The 17,979-nt window shown below is 40.7% G+C and overlaps 1 protein-coding gene across 3 annotated transcripts; it reads right to left on the bottom strand.

The window, feature by feature from the left end:
- Nucleotides 1–236: 236 nt before the first annotated feature.
- Nucleotides 237–16,740, bottom strand: SAMD8 (sterile alpha motif domain containing 8). Of its 3 annotated transcripts, none has more exons than XM_426501.8 (6): nucleotides 16,618–16,740; nucleotides 10,120–10,727; nucleotides 8,196–8,291; nucleotides 7,426–7,543; nucleotides 6,461–6,611; nucleotides 237–5,515 (listed from the first exon to the last, which is right to left on the bottom strand). In XM_426501.8, exons 2-6 carry the CDS (start codon nucleotides 10,695–10,697, stop codon nucleotides 5,211–5,213), a joined length of 1,248 nt encoding a protein of 415 aa, XP_426501.3. In that variant the 5' UTR covers nucleotides 10,698–10,727; nucleotides 16,618–16,740; the 3' UTR covers nucleotides 237–5,210. The 3 variants fall into 3 exon arrangements, with proteins under 3 accessions (XP_426501.3, XP_040558659.1, XP_046798974.1); XM_040702725.2 differs by having other exon boundaries at nucleotides 13,662–16,740; XM_046943018.1 differs by lacking the exon at nucleotides 16,618–16,740 and adding an exon at nucleotides 12,826–13,714.
- Between the last annotated feature and the right edge of the window lie 1,239 nt (nucleotides 16,741–17,979).

The raw sequence follows: 17,979 nt of genomic DNA on the forward strand, positions 1-17,979 counted from the left end.
ATACCTAGCTGAGTTCTTACAAGACATTTTCTAACTTGTTAATAGAAAAAAAAAATTGAAGTGATTTTGCAAACAAAAACCTGAGGCATGCTGATAGACCACTTGTTTTTACACCAGTAAAACACAGCTGTGGGAAAAAGCAACCCTACACCCCAGACTGCTCAGGTATATTTCTATGGTCACAGCACTAACAGAGATAACAAAGCCACCATTTTACACACGAAGTAAAACAAACATTTGCCATATTTCAAATATTTTATTTTAGTACTTTTAAATATGTTTTAATACAACAAAGATATAAAACAATATATTAATTCAATCTGAGTTTATAATCAAACAATATTTACTTATTTACAGTACTTGCTTCAAACTTCACTGGCATACCTTCTAGCCATTACATAATACTATTTTCTCTGCCATAGACAAATTGAAGTAACTGCTCAGTGTGAAAACTCATTTTCCTATATCCCTACTATGTTATGGAACACGCACGATGCAGTTTGTGCTTACTCACATGTGACAATTTTTTCATATTTGACAAAACCGAATTCAAAGAGACAGCAATACCAAGTTACACGTTGTCTTTAACTACATAACCACTGGGCTAACATGTCAGGTTATTGTCCTCCACAGTCACCATCTGAAGTTCTTATACACCTACTACAAACTGGCTTTAAAAACATGCACGTCACTGAATTATGTACATAATGCTCACTGCACCTTTCTCAAGATACAAACAGTAAGTATCCAGGAAACTGCTATAAGCAAAGTTCAGAGTTCACAACAGCATAGTGCTTGAAGGGCTGTGAGGGTTTTTTGAATGCTTTTCTCAATACAACAAGCAAGACATCTGCACAATCACTTCAAAGGCCTTTTTTCCACCCCACCCCCCCCCAGGAAACACAGTTTCAATTTAAGAAGTGGCAACGTCAAAGATGCATCAGAAAGAGTGAGTCTATTAATCATCAGTGGTCTAGCAATTAATCCTTGTTTCATAGTCTATATGCACAAAATAACTCCGAGGACAAGCTGGCTCACTGCCAGGAGCTCTGCTGAATTGACTTCCTGCTTAAAGATTCTGGGGTTTTCTATAGTTACAGGTTTTTATAAAGCAATCCTAGATTATTAAAAAAGTGAAATCAAAAAGCCACAGAAGTAATACAAACGCCAATTCCAGCAAACTCCCCAACTTGACAGTATAAATTACATGGACTGATGAAATACTATTTGTCACTTATTGTAGACTACCTCTCTTTTGCTTCACATCCAAAAAAACCTTTTTTTTTTTTTTCCAAGACATCTTCTATTTCTTCAACTGGATGCTTAATGATTACATGTCAGCTCCACAATAGTTTCGATGCTTGAAAACCTCAGTGGACTTTAGTACATCAAAAACCTGGCTAAATGGTAAGGGACAAGTGGAGCACCTAAGTGTGCAAGTGTTGCATTAAAAAAAAGAATAATAAAAAAAATCAACACCAAGGAGCTGCTGACTGTTGCAAAAGACTTCTTTTGATGTCTGAGTTCTACCCTTCCATCTTTTCTTTAAATATTTTCTTTGGTACTACATGAGAAACTACATGAAGTGTCCGCGTGCATAAAATGAGATCATAGGAACCTGCACTTCAGTGCTCGTTGGAGGATTTCAAGTATTTCTTCCTAACATTTAACATGTTTTTCTGTTCTGAATTTTTCATTTTTTTATTTTTTTAAAAGTGTTGTTCTCTCTTAAGACAGTTAGATACAAATTTATTGGAAATTCTACTGGAATGTTTTCTTTGATGGCAGATAAGGAAAAAAAGGAAAAACTGAAAAGAAAGTGACATTACCTACTCCCATTACTTTATCGTACACAGGATGCACTTGGCCTAATCCAAGGAAATGCTTAAACTAAAATGATAACCCTCACTAAAATCAGAATATTTAATTATTTGCTTATACATTGAATCCTATCATTTGCTTCACCACGAGCAGTATACTTGCAGGATCCAATTCTTGCTAGACTTGAGCATTTGAAAACTTCAGGCCTACCTACACTTCCATACCAAAGTTCTGCGTTAGTGTTATCTTGTTTGCCAAAGGGCATAAAAATAATTAACACATAAGGAAGTTTTTAGTATCATTATTCAAGAACAGCTGAAGTCCAGGAAGGCCATTCTAAGAAGCTATGTCATAAGGTACATGGAGATGAGTGAGTGGCTGTGCCTATCACCTTCAGGTCTGTGCACACATATACTTATTTTCAGACATTTCCTACACGTATAACACCAAAGTGGTAATAAGGAAGATCTTAAGACTATTTCCAAGTTCCAAGTATTACTAGATCTCCAAAAGTTGCTAGAAAAAAGAAGCAAGGGGGTACTCCCACAGACAACAGAAGATGACTTGGCACATAAAGAATGCAGCCAGCTGAAAGAGAGCAAAGAGACTGGTGCACCAATGCAAGGGAGGACAGACAGCCCTCAACATATTCCGCATTAAATCCAAGTCTCAATGATGCTCTCCTGCATTTCCTCAAAAAGGCTGGTGAGCAGCAGAGAAGCAGCAAAATGCTTTTAAAACACTGACTCTGCAAAAAGAGGTACAGGATTTTAAGCCTGTCAGTCATTTGCAATTTGTTTCCACCTGGTTAACAACAAAACTTTCATTGCCAGTTATTTAGATGGACTGTGATCTTTTAGTACTTGAAATGAGAATTTCTGTCTTCTGTCAATTTCAAGCTTTCCTATTCTGTGTTTACAGATAGACAAAATTAACTTCCAAGACAGAAGAGCACAGTTACCCTGGCAGTGTTTTAATGCACTTCAGTTCTCATCAAACCAACCGCTATTTATTATTTATCTCAGACACTTAGCAGCAAGCAAAACAGCTTGAACAGAAGCACAAGCTTCCTTTAAAGAACACTGATAGCCAATGTTGATTTAAAACATGGATTTACTTAAAAGAATCTGAAAAATTAAATGAGAACAAAAAGAGAAGCCTTACGTTTCAAAGAATCCAAACTTCATTATAAAAAGCATTGAAATGATAGCTCTACTTTATGTAAACATTGTTACACGGGGCTGCACTTGAAAATTCTCCTGTATGCCTCAATTGCAAAATATTTTTTCAGTCTAGAGCAAGTTGTGCCAGCTAGCACTGACATGTTTCTTGTCAGAATCAATGGCTTTGCAAGTCCAACAGCATACACCTCCACATGTCAGAATTCAGAATACAACCCTCCACATCCTGAGAACAGATCCTTTCCTAGAGTTTAAAAAACAGCTTTCCTAACTGCACGTGCATTGCAAAGATAAGTTTAAGTTAACAAACAGAGCTCTTTGATTATAAAGTCTCAAGAGGAATGTTCAAACTGCCTTTCTGAAATCAAATGAATAGTCTAAGTCTTTCAGAGTTTTGTTTTTTTTTTCCCCTTAAATGTAAGCATATTTCACCAGTGTGGATGGCAAGAGCCACTAGGCTACGGCACACTGAACAATACAGTAATTCTTGAAATTTTACTAAAAATTGGAATGTCACAAATAAAGCCTGCAGAATAGTATGATACAGGTAGCAGAGATGCTTCAAGATGCACCACTTCTCTGTGAAATAGGAACTAAACTAATTTATGAAAGTAACACATCATGAAGAGTGCGTGATGGTCAAGATGGTGTAATCCAGGTTTGTGAAAGAAATACATTGCAGAGAAATGCAAAATTCCAAAAGGATTCTTATCTATGCAGACATAATGGTCATCAGGACAGCTCGAACTAAGCCAGAACTAATTCATACTACTTTCCAAGGCTGACTTAGACCATGACATACAACCTATTCTGAAATTGCACCAACAGATTAAAACGGTTTTTTATGGCTTGCACCTTTTACCTATCGGTTTTCATTGAGAATAAATGTGTTTCAAGCCTCTACAGCCAATGTTAAATGTTAGTGTTGTCCACTCACAAACCACTGCGTAAGAGATCACCACACAACCCTTGTTTTCACATTATGGAGTGTGCTATTTTTTAACAATCCAAACTCAACTGCTTATGGTACTTCTATCTTTCAGAGGAGCAAATGAGCAACTTAATTAAGAACTAGTCTCTTTCATGTTTGTTAGAAGAACATATACAGTGTATGTCTATATATATATAAAAAAAGTATGGTGTTTGTATATCCAGAGATATTCACCATATTGTTGACACCAGAATGCTACAATGCACATCAATATGAGCACTACTTCCAAAACTCACTATTATTACTCCTCTTGAAACGGCTACTACATGCATTTTCCACATCCACTTATGGAAGAGTAAGATATGCGGAACTGTTCTGTTCTTCCAATGTTAAAGAGCTGCTCCTAAAAAGCATGCACCGATCTGAGTATAAGAAGCAATTAAAACCACACAGAAAGGTTATGCTGTGGCTTTAAACGCACTAGAGCTAAATTAACTTTGCTTTCAGTGGCTGTAGCATTTACTTTAACTAATTTATTTAAAACAAAAGGGAAGACTTCCCAGTGCTAGAACAACCATACAGACGACCGATAGACTAGACTAAGTAAGCTCTCATTAAAAAAACAAAACAAAACCAAACCAGACATCATCACTGCATAGTCACAAGGCAGACTTTCATTTTTGGCAATCTATATGCAGACCATTTATATTGTCAGTTACACCTTAAGACTTGTTATTAAATAACAACACTTAAGAGACCCTTTTAACATGAACTATATTGCTTTCCTCATTATGACACAGTACTCCTCAATCTTTAAGCATACACAGTTCGTTTTAATAATTAAATTCATGACTGTTTTAAAAGAAAGTCATCATAAAGTTCTAAATTTTTAGTCAGTATACAGAAAGGATGGCATGTCAGGAAACGGAGATTAACTGAGCCTGTAAAGGGTATATCATATTCAGCACAAGCACACTTTTGAGGTTAAAGTTACTTAAACATTCACACAGAGCCTTACTAAGGGTAACAGTATTCTGGTTCATATTCACGATTCGCTGACTACCTCTCTACCAGACTCTGTGTTGTTTTCTCTTAAAGCAACAACAGAACACATCCCTCTGAAGTCTGGCAACCCCATTCTATGGCTAAGAATCTAAGAAACGAGGAGGAGGCAGCGGCCATGGAATGAAAAATCATTAGTGTATAACCCCTCCAGCCAGCCTTGTAGGGTCTTACTCATAACACTTTATAAAAATTGGAATTGACCCACACGCTCTTCAGCCAATCAGTCTTTTCATTATTGTAGGTTTTGAAAACGGCCAGCAGTACTCATTGGGAACAGTACCATTAACATTGCATTCAAAAAAAGAAAACATTGGAAACCAGATCCTTGCTCTTCTACTCTGTTGATATGCTCTAGTATTAGCCAATGTGTGGTAATACAAAAAGAGTCTTGTAGTGATGTAAAAGGCAATGAAGACATCTATAGAATAATGTTCATGTGCAGCCAAAATGAAGAAGATTCCAAAGAGGTTGAGGACCCAAGATAAGGTGTGCAAGAAGTTCCAGCTCCTTGGTGTATCTAGGAGAAAACAAAGTAATTGACCTTGAGTGTCTCAAAACCCTGGGTCATTACTCAGTTCAGGCCTAGATCCAGTAAGTTTATATGCAGTGTTGGTTTTTTTTTCATCTAAAAAAGTATGAAATTATTGTCTTCATCTAGAAATCTTGTTCATGCTTAACAAGTCAAATAAATTCAATGAGAACATGTTATACATGTCAATTGCTTCATTAAAAAATGCTTTACAAATACAGCTATCATTCTTTTCTGAGTTAACCAAGTATCCTAAAATGCTTTAGGATCACGTAAAGCAGAACTTAGTGCAAACAACTTCTGTTAATGAAAATTCCTCTTCTACGCATCAGGGAGAAAAACATCATGAAGTATAGATTTCTCTGTTATGCCAGTCATTCCCTCAAACGTGAACTCAGACTAATTATCTTAGATTGCTATATACTGCATCAAGTCACAGTTCATATTTACAGAAGGACGGTACTCTTTCATATATTCTCACTTATGTGAGGTTTAGTATTTCATATTTGTGGATTATACCAAAAGTACACCTAGCCTAAGTTTTTACTGATAGGTTGCTGATGAATATCAAGGGAAGTGTATAAGGAACAGAAAATAATTAATAACTTCCCTAGCATTCTCCCAGCAGCAAGCTACAGAACCTTTCTGATTTCCTGGCTTGCTTGTTTTTTCAGATGTATCCTATCCATCCTTCCATTAATAGATGTGGTGCTGTTCCTTTTCTGTCTGCAACTGAACCACCACAAACCAGAGAAAAAGCAGAGATGTGAATTTGTTGACTTCAATGTTACTCTCCATGCTTTTGGCTGAGGACAAGCAGCAAAGAACACTTAAGGACATTTAAGTATTTACACTTGTGCACCTTCGGTTGGCAGCAAGCAGTACAAATTCTTAACACTTCAGGACATTTAAATATTGACACTGTGTACTTACATTCTGTGACAAAGAAGTTGAGCATGGTCAGGACAACAGTGTGGCCACTGAACATATAATCTCCACATGTATGTACTCCAGTAAGAGTCATTCCAAAGCCACTCCATATTGCAAATGCCCGCTGGAGTTTTGCCCAAACATTGCCATACAACTACGTGTAAAAGACAGTAACAATAACCTTTAACAAGTTCCTACGCAGCACAAAGAATACATCCTTAAAGTTATACCACAGATAAGAAGTAGAAGTTAGCTGTCTAGTACTATGTGTGGTTAGTAGAATTGCTTCTTTGGGGTCTTTTATTAAAATACAGGTTAGTACATCATTGTCTTTTATTGTGGTGGTGAGTTCCATTAGTAATGTCAATTAGTGCCTCTGATTAATCCTGGCATTTAGAGCAAGTATTTTGTTGCTAGTCAGTTACATACCAAGTGCCACTTGTTTTTTTCCCTGAACACATTATACCTCAAACTGTGTCACTGTCCACCTTCCAATATTCAGCTCAAACTTCTAACTAGAAGCTAGGATGAAACTATGAAATCCCACATTCAATGGAATATTTCTTCCTAGAACACTAATATTTTGTTCAAAACCATGCACCCAACAAGGTGAGGAAGTGATTACTCCACCTTCAGTTTTTCTAAGTCAATGCCTTAAGTGCATGTTTCTCTGAAAGATTCTCTCCAGTTTATATTGTGAAATATTTTTAAAAGTTCCCCTTCTCCCTTTACCAAGTGGCTCTCCTCCCAACAAAACAACAAGAGTTTCATAGACTCCTACAGATGTAATACTTGCATAATGGGAGTGAATGACGGGGAGCAGAGAGGAAAAGAAACATGCTGATGTTACCAACATACATCTAACATGATAGCCACAATCATCTTTATCATAACTTAAATAACATTTTCTAAAAACCTTTTTAAAAAGAAGAAAACAGGAGAAAATTTAAAGCATTTCAAGTTCTTACCTTTCCAGTACACTGCAAGTGCTGGCCTGGCACAGAGAGTGAGGTAACAAACATTGTAACGCAACGTAGTAAGAATACTGTCCCCATAAGGCTGCACAGCCTTCGCAGGAGTATAGATCTGGGAAGAATACACAGAAACTGATAGTAAGAATCCCAATATATTGTATTTTTGTGGTGATAACATTTTCTCCCACCGCGGCTTAATTCCCACTAAGCACCAAATCACTGGATTTAACTTGTAAGCGGTGCTATAAAGGCAATATTCCACAAGACAGCGTGAGACAGGGAAGCAAACCAACAAAAGCCCTACAGCCCCACTCCTCTGCATTTATGTTAACTGCACTTGTACTAGCTTTGGTACTCATGTCCTCTGCCAATGAACTGATAAAAATGAACAAAAGGGTGAAAAGTTAACATATAAATAGACACACACAGAAATGGGTTTTCTACCCTTCAGTGACAGTAAACCACTAGGCTGGCTCAGCCATCCTGTGGAATTTCATTCTCAGAATGAACAGAACTGTTACAGCATGAGAATATACAATGGTGAGTCCCTGAAACATGCAGGAAAAGTCTGATAGAAAAATAAATTCAGATCGCTCCATGATTTTCATAACTCAACATTCTTGATTAAATCCACTCTGTTCTAACAATGTATTAGAAGTTTACATGTTATTAATTGTAAAGTCTTAAACAGTCCTCAAATTCTAGTAACGCTCCTTCCTCTAAATCACATTGCCAGTTACTTGCCATGAATACATACACTGTACCTGTGTTTGTGAAGCAGAAGAACCAACAGCCAAATGTAGCAAAGAATTACACCACATACTTCAGTCATAGCAAATGCCCATGGTATCCTTGGGACACTAAAAAAAGATGAAGCAAGAAAGGTTTAATACAAAGGCTTAATTTTTCTTTCTAGTCTCAGTATTAAAACAGAACAACAAACCATGTAAGGTTCCAACGACAAAACTAACTTGCATTACTCTCACAATAGTTTAAACTACAATCAAAATTATTGTTAGACTGCGTTAAATATAATTGGAATTATTTTGTAATTTAAATTATCTCCTTTCTAATCATGCATTTTCAGGAAACATTTACATGGAATTCACCAAATGAAAGAAATGAAAGAAAATCTCAACTGTGCTCACTTGGTTTCCACGATTTACTAACAGGATGTGTTCCTTTATCATTGTTTCTCTACAAACCATTCTGACACAAACTTGCATCACACCAATTATGCTGCTTATGCTTGTAAGAATGCCATGTCAACACAACTAATGAAATGCTGCAAAGCTTAAAACCATAAGTACGTGTAATGAAATGGAACTACAAGGGAAAGCATTAGGAAAAGTATAAATTCCTTTCAAAGGTAGATTTCAGTGATAATCACTGTATGCAAACTGTCTAGCCTTGCTGACCAAAAGATTCAATACCTTCTTGCATACGTGTTGCAGGAGCAATGATTTCCACCCTACATCCTCACCAAAATAGAGACTATCAGTTTTCAGTTGTGTGTTCCCTTTGATACAAAGAGGTAGCGAAGTGCTGCTCAAATGCTTAGATTTGTAGTGATCCTCTTTCTGTTCACTGAGCTGCTGCTTTCTGACCTCCTCCATCCTCTCACCCACGGAATACTGTGGGATTTGCCCTGGGAACAAAATCCAGCAATGCCACTGCTCTCATTCCCTTTCACTTTGTTTGATGAGGACCATCCCGGCCGAGCCATACATAATTCACAGAGATTCTGTACGCTGCCTCAAAGGATTAGATCCCTACTGACTGCACTGTATCTGATAATGAAAACGGATATTGGAAGGAATAAAGTCACAAAGACGTGACTTTCAGAAAGCTTGACTTGTCTTTTGAAAATCTCCATGCCATAAATTCTCTGTGGTGCAATTCCTCAATGGGAGTATTTATCTCCTACGGCATTTCTGGTCAGTGACTAAGATTTCACCTTTGCTATTGCATATCTTTTCTGACTGAAACTGACTGTTTAATACTAACAAAATGCACAGGCATTGTTTAAGTTATGGAAGCGTTCTAGTACACAGATGCAGTTTATAAAGACGCTGGCCTATTCAGTCTCCCTCAGAGTTTCCCCAGACAATTTTCAACAAGTTGATAGAGGGGAGACAGCATAAATACAGTATCAATACCATTCCCTTTCAGTTTCCTCACTCACTGGCACTCTGTTTACCAACTTTCCCAAAGCAAAAAGCATATATCTTCTCCAGAAAGTCAGCCACCAGTGGGCTGCCACAACTGAGAGAGGACTTGAAAATTAAGACCAGAACACTCCTTCATCAAAACTTTTCCAATAGTAAGACACACTAAGCTTCATAGCAGCACCTGGATTTCAGGAAAAACAAACAGCTGCTTACCTATGACAGCTGACCACCATCCTTTTTACTTGAATTGAATAATTAATTCCCATGTTGCAATTAAAGACACAGAATTAAATATAAACAGGGTAGAATAACAGCTCTATTTGTTTTCCTCTGCAATGACCAAATCCCTACATCTAACAGAAGCACGTTTCAGTCTCTGGAGAGAAAGTGCTACACTCATTACCATTTTGCACAACCACCTTCGAGAACATACAGAACTTTGAATATGAAAAAGAAAAAAGGCAGCCCACACTTTAAACATCAACTTATTGCTTTGTTTTAAAAGAAAATTTCTTACCTATCTAGAAATATGTCTGGTAGAGGTGGATATGTCTGCATGTCAGGTACTCGCTCGTGTACTATAACCATAACAAATGACGTAAAGCCAAACACTATGAAGACATATACACAACTTAAAACTGTCTTCCAGTACTCTGGGTCCAGTCTTCTCGTCAAATGTTTGTTTTTTCCATTGGCATATTGATACTGATCACCATTCAAGTCAGTAATTGGTCCATCATAGTCCCGAGGTACTTCACCATTGCAAAACCAATCTGCACCCTGCAGTGAGCCAACAGTAGCACACACAGCACCGATGTGACTATCGCTGTTGTATCCCAGCTCTTCTAGGACATCAATATGTTGCTTCTGTAGCTTGCGTATGGACAGCATCAGCCGTTTGATATCCCCCAGGATCTTGATTTCCAACGGAGGAGATCGTAAATCATACTCCGTGAGCGTCAGCAACGTAATTCCATCTAGTCTGTGTCTATTGCACAAAATATCCACGTATTCACAGAAGCCTTCTTCCTTCAGCCACTTGGCCACATTCTTGGTAGTCCAACGTCGAATGCAAAGCTGGTTATTGCCTGCCATCGTCCTTCTCTATCCGCCGATAAAACTGACCTGTTTTACATTGGAGAAAGAGACAAGACCTCAATGTTTACTGCAGATTATTGGAACATCACTCTCTTTCATGCGTTCTTAGATGCTTAATTAGCCAAAGATGTTTTATGTTAGTGCCGGCTAAAAACCAGGCATAATTTATTAGGTAAGTAAATATTTTTAAACAATTTCAGTCCAGTAAAATTAAGTTTAACTTGTTCTTACATAGAAATGTAAAGCCACCCAAAGGAGAATATTCCCTAGATCTAACCAGCCTTTTATTCATTACAAATGAAAATCTGAGTTTGTGAATTAGACTAGGCAATGAAAAACAAAGATTACCCTGTTTAAGTAGTGGCTTAATCATTACTCTTGTCTACTGTTTGCACTTCAAAAACAAAGGAGGGAGGTAAAACCAGCAACCATGTAAAACTGAAATATAGCTAAAATAGGATATCACAGGTCCAACATACTCCACTGCTTTAAAATACATATGAAAGATTTTGTAGCATGAGCTCCCACCCCAGTAAGCCTAATGCTTGGTATCTACAGTCACATTGACCTGGGCTACCTCAGCTGTATGTTAATGGTGCAGTTGTCCAACTCAGATATGTATGTATGAGCTCAGTAATTAGTATAGATGCTTGCAAATAATTTAGGATATTATACTCTTAAAACAACGTCATTGGAAACCAAGCACTAATTTTTATTTCAAAATATGTTTAGAAGTGGTCATAATAGAGACCATATCAAAAACTGAAAAAATGTATTCTCTTCATGCAAATCTCTCAGCAATCCTTTTCTCAAGTCTAGAATATTGTTTGAGAAGGGAAGACGCTGCAACAACACTTCATTCATCTGGGGCTAACAAGATATCATAACAGCTTCAAACCGTGGGGTTAGTTCATAGCACTACAAATAATTTAGTGCAGCTAAAAATAATAACAGTAATAATAATCATCATCATCTCAATGTGCTTCATTGAATATATGAAAAAAATATAGTAATGTTTCCAATTATGTAGAAGTATTAAAAAGCTTATTCAATATTTAAGACCCAGAGCAGTACAGAACGGATTGGTGCATAATTTATACTTGGTAGCTTTTGTACAGCTACTGTCTAAGAAACAGCTATGGTTTCACAGCTCTTTCCTGTGAGAAAAAGCAGTGTAATTAACCAGAATGCTTCAATCACATCAACCAAATCTTGGGAAACACATAACAGTACAAAACACACCATGTATATCTTTCAAGATTCTCAGAGGGAAGACTAGGAAATTGTTTAACATTTCTATTAAGCTTCTGTACACAGTAAATGGACACTGAACCCAACACAAACATTCAAGAGTTTTCAGCTCTTCCACACACACAAGCTTTACTTCCATTTTTCTTTTTAGAAAGGTACCGTGCCTATCATCAGAAGCAGCACCTGTAATGACTGAGCACAACTTCTTCCACTGTAAATCTAACAGCACCACGTACTACTTTCTTCTGTATCAGAAGAGACTCCGTTTGTCCATCAACATTTCCCAGTATTGCAAAAGAAGTTGTTCAGATGAAAAAAAACAGGAGCACAATTCAAAGTTGCCCTTTCAAAGGCCCAAGGGAGCAGTACTCCTTAAAATATTCCCCGTGGAGTTGATAGTAGACAAACAGCACATACGTTACGCACAGACTTAAGTTCTCAGAAGGCCACGTACAGTCCATACGTATGTAACCTTTAACACCCTGATTTAAACAGTTGCCAGAATATCCACAAACCATTACTCGTCTCCACATCTACTATATTCTTCCTTCTCCATGTAAGAGTTGTTCATCTGTCATCTTAATACTACTGGAGATCTTGCTCAAAGGAACTGTACCAACATAGCCATTACGAAACAAGTAACAATCTGTCATTAATGAATGGTTAATTGATCTTTTTATATACTTTAAAAAACCTTACTCCACTCAAAAGAAAAAAAGAAGAGTTGCTCATCAAAATTTCCAGCGTCCTTTATTCAGAAATACAGATAAAGTACACCCATGTGTTAACCTGTGCTTTTATAAGACTGTAATCATCACACATTTTCCTGAAGTGGTGAATTTAGACTCACCAAAACTACACTCAACTTACTGACCTGTCTTCTAATAAAAGCACCTTCTGAGGGCAACTGCAGGAAACTCTCTTTACCCAGCAAGAATTCTGTTCCTTTGGTAAAAGAATCTCAACATCCACTCAGTGTTTCTTCATATAGCATTTCAGAGATTTAAATAAATGAATGAATAAATTAATTAATAGAAATCAGCCCTTGCATGGCATGCAATAAATGTGGCCTCACAACACTGAGTAAGCATACTACAAAACATCAAAGGTCATTACTGACTGGGCAGACCAGGGAGAAAGTCTGCATTAACTTACAATGCACCTGACAGCACCTGCTCCTGTTTTCAAGTGCTGCCAAAGAGAAGACATTTAGCCAGCTGGAAAAGGCAAAGATAGCACTTAAAACACTAAGTTAACCACCCCACACAACTCACAGCTAACTTCATCAGAACAGCAGCAATTAAGTCCACTTTTGATGACAAGATACTTTCCTTAAGCTCAGAAGCTGTACTCTCCTTTGAATTATGCATTCAGTGCCACTTTCATATTTTACACAGCAAAAAGCCCTTTTTCCTAATAATCTTAGCACCTGGAACACAGCACAGATCTCTATGCCAAACTGTTCATTTTCTAGGCTTAAGAAGAATGTTAGCTTAAAAGACAGAAGCAGAAATATTCCATATATGTAGAATAATTTAAAGCCTTATTTTTTTCCCCCCACACCATTTATGTGATTTCTTCTATCCCACTATTCACTTGGAAATGTTATGAAGCATATATACATGCAGTCTACACTGAAGCCCACCACCATGACCCGCACTGTGTGACCGACCAACGTAACAGAAGAGTCACCCAGATGACTGTACGTACCTTTTGGAAGAAAGCAGCACCAAGAGCCTCCTACATTACTGGTTTTTATCTCCGAAAACAAATAAAGGAACACATGAATAACATTAAGCAAGCACAGACTTAAGTGTCAGAGGGCAAAATATACTTTTCTCCTGACATCAGCAATGTCTGCAGTGAGCTGGTTGATTACTTTCCTGTTACTGCTGACTTTATATTTAGTCAGCCCATCAGCAGCACATATCATGTGTTCTATTTCCCCTTTTCCTTCTCCAGCCCTTCAATTAACAGCATGAACACAACTGAATGCGAACTACTGCAGGAGTAATAGATGCATATTTAGATACAGAAAATTCATCTCTCTGAGAATTATTACCCACAGTTCTAGCATGTTTTCCTGCACTGAATTACCTTTAGTCAACCACCAAACCCATTACTTCTCCAGCGCACAGACACTGAGTCACTGTATTGAGGTACACAGGTGGAAAGTTCCTGCTGTAGTTGAGAGACGGTAGCAGTATCATTACACTAACACGAGGCAACAGACCTGATACGGAGATGCAGATCAGCATCATAGCAGAAGGGTTGAGTGAGAAACTGGCAGTGCCCACAGCAGGCTCAGCAGGGTGATGTGGGCTCACTGTGCAAAGCCACCAGCACCGTGCTGCCCAGTGTGCCGGGCAGCCCACCTCCCCTTGCTGCCACACTTCTTGATTGTTATTCCCAGCTAGTTTCAATTCTTGCCATCCTTGAGAAGAATTCTAGGAAGGTGACTGAAGAACAATCAGCTCTCAAGGGATGTAACCTACATTTCTTTGCAATAGTTTTCAGTCTTAAGTCTGAATGTAGACAATCCCAGCTCAGCCTCCCTCACTGACTCAGCTGGCTGAGCAGCACCGCACCACATCTCACATTTTGGGAGAAAAGATTTCCATGCAACGTCTGCTGGCATGCAGCACAGGCATGGCATGGGCTCTGCTGCTGCACAGAAAAGCCACACACAGTAGCGAGTGCTGAGCCAGCCTGCCACGGTGAGCCTGCTGTCCTGTATACTCAGTCGGGACTGCTGTGCTGGAAAAGGAATATGGAGAACCACTCCCTCGTCACATAACAGCAGTCTCATACTCCACTGCTGCTGCTCATCCCTGTCTCTTTTTGAAAACCCTGAGCACTCTGAGGTTGAGAAATGGGACAGACTTCCTGAAGTGAGCCCACAGTAACTTCACATGCAGCAATGCTCCCATAAATCCTGCTTTCAGTTTTACCGAGTGACGTCGCCGTCAGAGTTGCTCCATAAACATCTCTACTAAGTGACCTTACTGGCAGCATTACAGCTGTTCTGACAGGTCTCAGTGCAACTTAGAAAGGTAAGATACAAAAATCTCACAAAGTAACACCTGTCCAGCTTACTGTAAGCCTTAGATCTCCAAGGAAGATCTGCTTTTCAACAATGGTTCAGTGAAAGCGCTGCACGGTGGAAAATAAAGAACTGACACAGTAAAAGCAAAGATTAGCTCCATATGCTTGAAGAGCCCTTCTGATGGAATGCCTCCATGCAAAACTGACAGCAGCTATTACACACGATCCTGGAAGCTAAACTCATTTGTCTTGAGAACCACTAAGTGCGATTACACAGCTCAGCAGCTGAATAGAATACATCCAGCTCCTCGCCTGCCGCACCTCATTAAACCAAATGGGCTGTACTACACTCAAGCAAACAGTGAGGGCATCTCCACTCCTAATCTGCTAACCGGCTCACAAAACGTTTCCTGTCCTGCCACCATCACTCATGGCACACACAGGTGACTTTCAAGCTACTGATGGAGCGCTCCCCCACTTCACTCACCTTAGAATGCAACTCACGGTATTTTGTTGATATTTGCACAAGACCTTGAACATTTCACATGCTATAGGTCAGCTATCAAGGATTTTTTTCCACCTAATTCAAGAAATCCCGCATCCAGCTGCCCAGAGAAAAACAGCTCAGGTTTGCTGTTTTCCCCCTTTTTAACCTCTTCTTCTTTTCTTCTCACACCCTCATTTTTGTGTGAAAACAGGGGAATACAGAAACAATCCTGCTATCCACGTTAACATCAGAACAGTATTTGCAGTGGAGCCATGTTTGCTCTTACTCTCGACAGCCACTGACAAACTGATCTCGCTAGCCCAACAAAGACTGGAGTCTTCCTCACTTTGAATGCATTGAAACACGCAAGAAATCAGAAGCTTTGGGAAGCTGTGGGTATCACGTATAAGGCAGCACAGCTCACGGCCCTCAGCCGTTGGTGGGTGCAGCACGGAGCTGTGCACGAGGGGCGGCGGTGCTACGGAGCCTGAGGGACGGCAGCTCCCAGGCCGAGCTGTGCTTCTAACTGTGCTTCTGGGGGAACACGCAGCAAAAAGACCACCACGTAAAACACGCCGATTTAACATTTTTGCTTGTTCCAAGCCTACAGGTCATTTCCTTCATGTGTAAGCACCGCTCTCGCCTCCCAAACTTACCGGATTTTTAAAGAGAACAGCCCCAGCAGTACCTCCCTGAGCAGCGACAGCCACCCAACGCGCTCCCAGGGATGGATGACAGTGCCACAGCCACAACTTTCCCAACTCACGGCCTTAACCCCTCCAAAATCCTCCCGGCACCGCCGCCCACCATTCAGGGGCTCTACCACCAAAACACCTTCCCGTGCCCCGTACTCTCGGAGCGCGGTACCCACCACCCACCGGCCGCCGGAGCCCCGTACCGCAGGCCCGCTCCGGGAGCAGCCCGCTCGCCGCGCAGCCTTTCCGCCGCCGCACAGATCACGAGCGCTGCCCGCCGCTTCCGACGGCCGCACCTGCAGCCCGGTGCCGGGGACGCGCCCCCGCGGCCGGACGGGCTCCGGCACCCACGGACGACGCGAGCCCCGGGGCGGGCGATGCGCAGACCGCCGCGGAGTCCCCTTCTCCCGCGCCACTGCCGCGCTCCGCCTCGTCTCACCTCAGCAGCGCCGAGCGGCCGTGCCGCAGCACCCAGCTCCGGGGCGGCAGCAGCTCCTGCCCGCCCTGCCTCCCTCCGGCGGCGGCGGCGGCCCCCGCAGCCACCCCATCCCCGGCAGGAAGCGGCGCGCGAGGGTGGCGGAAGGGGCGGGGCGGGGCGGGGAGGCGGCACCCGGGAGGGCTGGTGTGTTGCACGGCCGCGTTCTCTGGCCAGATGCTAGCGGGTTGGGGTTCTGTGTGCCCGTTCCTAAACCCGGCGATGTGTGCGGTCAGCCCCCGTGTGCGGCTGGCGGTGTGTTTCCCAGGGGCCGCAGGAGACGCCCCACCGCCCCATCAGAGAGCAGCCGCAGAGAAGCAGGGGCTGTTGCTCATCGAGATGACTGCAGAGCCTGCATGAACTGTGGGGGGGGTGGGGGTGCAGCATGCTGTATGGAAATACAGCGTCGTTTGTTTGTCCCAGTAGTGGCTGTCTGGCCGTCACTTGGATTACCTTGGTACGACCTGGATGGGGGAAAGCTGGGAGTTTCTCACCACACTGAACAGAATTATCTCCAATTTTATTATTAAACTTACAGACATAGAGTTAACCATACATCCCTTAAAAAAAACTGCAATAAAACAAAACCCACCGACAACAAACGTGCGTTGCCATGGCGATACCCCCATCCCTCATTCAAAGGCATACATGTAGAAAAAAAACAGCAGGGGAAACTTGCAGGGCCCTTATAAAGCTCTGTTTCCGTATCAAACCATTACAAAACATTCTTCAGTTGCGCCATTATTCTTTTTGATGGCTGTAGAAGAAAACAAATCTGAATGCCAGCAGCGGGCCGGCAGCACTCAGTCATCTGTCCAAGGTGATCCCGAGCACAGAGGCGGGCAGGACAAGTGACTGATGGAAACTTCAGGCAACTCCGGTGCTCCTATAAATAATCCAAATGGAGGGGATGGTAGGGGACAGACAAATTAGACCCAAATGACTTCAGAAATACATTTATTTTGCCTATCAGCTGACGTTTAGCTTTCAGCCTTTTGCAGCATCATCGTGCAGCCTGAAGAACATTCAGAAATTTCTGTATTGATGTAACTACAGTGAGGTCCCATAGAAGTCTCCCGAATTGTTGCTTCCTTTGAAATAAAAACACCGGTGCCAGCGTCACTCCATTAAGTTAATGAGCTAAGCCTTTCAGAGAATTTAGTCTTGTTCTCTTACTTCAGAGGAAAAAGGGATCTTTTGCAATCCTGGTGCACGTGCAGCTACATTGAAACAAAGGAAATGTTGCATTTCAAAATGCTTCAGGGCTACATCAAGTTGACGAGTCAGTGGGCAGCCTGGTGCAGCTGCACAGCACTGTACACTCAG

Source organism: Gallus gallus, chromosome 6 (genome assembly GCF_016699485.2).
Source record: "Gallus gallus isolate bGalGal1 chromosome 6, bGalGal1.mat.broiler.GRCg7b, whole genome shotgun sequence".
NCBI classification, from domain to species: Eukaryota; Metazoa; Chordata; class Aves; order Galliformes; family Phasianidae; genus Gallus; species Gallus gallus.

Coding starts and splice junctions, on each gene's coding strand:
- SAMD8 (XM_426501.8), bottom strand. CDS start 10,697: ATGGCAGGCAATAACCAGCTTTGCATTCGACGTTGGACTACCAAGAAT. Junction 6,612..7,425: donor ACTTGCAGTGTACTGGAAAG/GTAAGAACTTGA, acceptor TTTTACACGTAG/TTGTATGGCAATGTTTGGGC. Junction 5,516..6,460: donor CAACTTCTTTGTCACAGAAT/GTAAGTACACAG, acceptor GTTTTCTCCTAG/ATACACCAAGGAGCTGGAAC.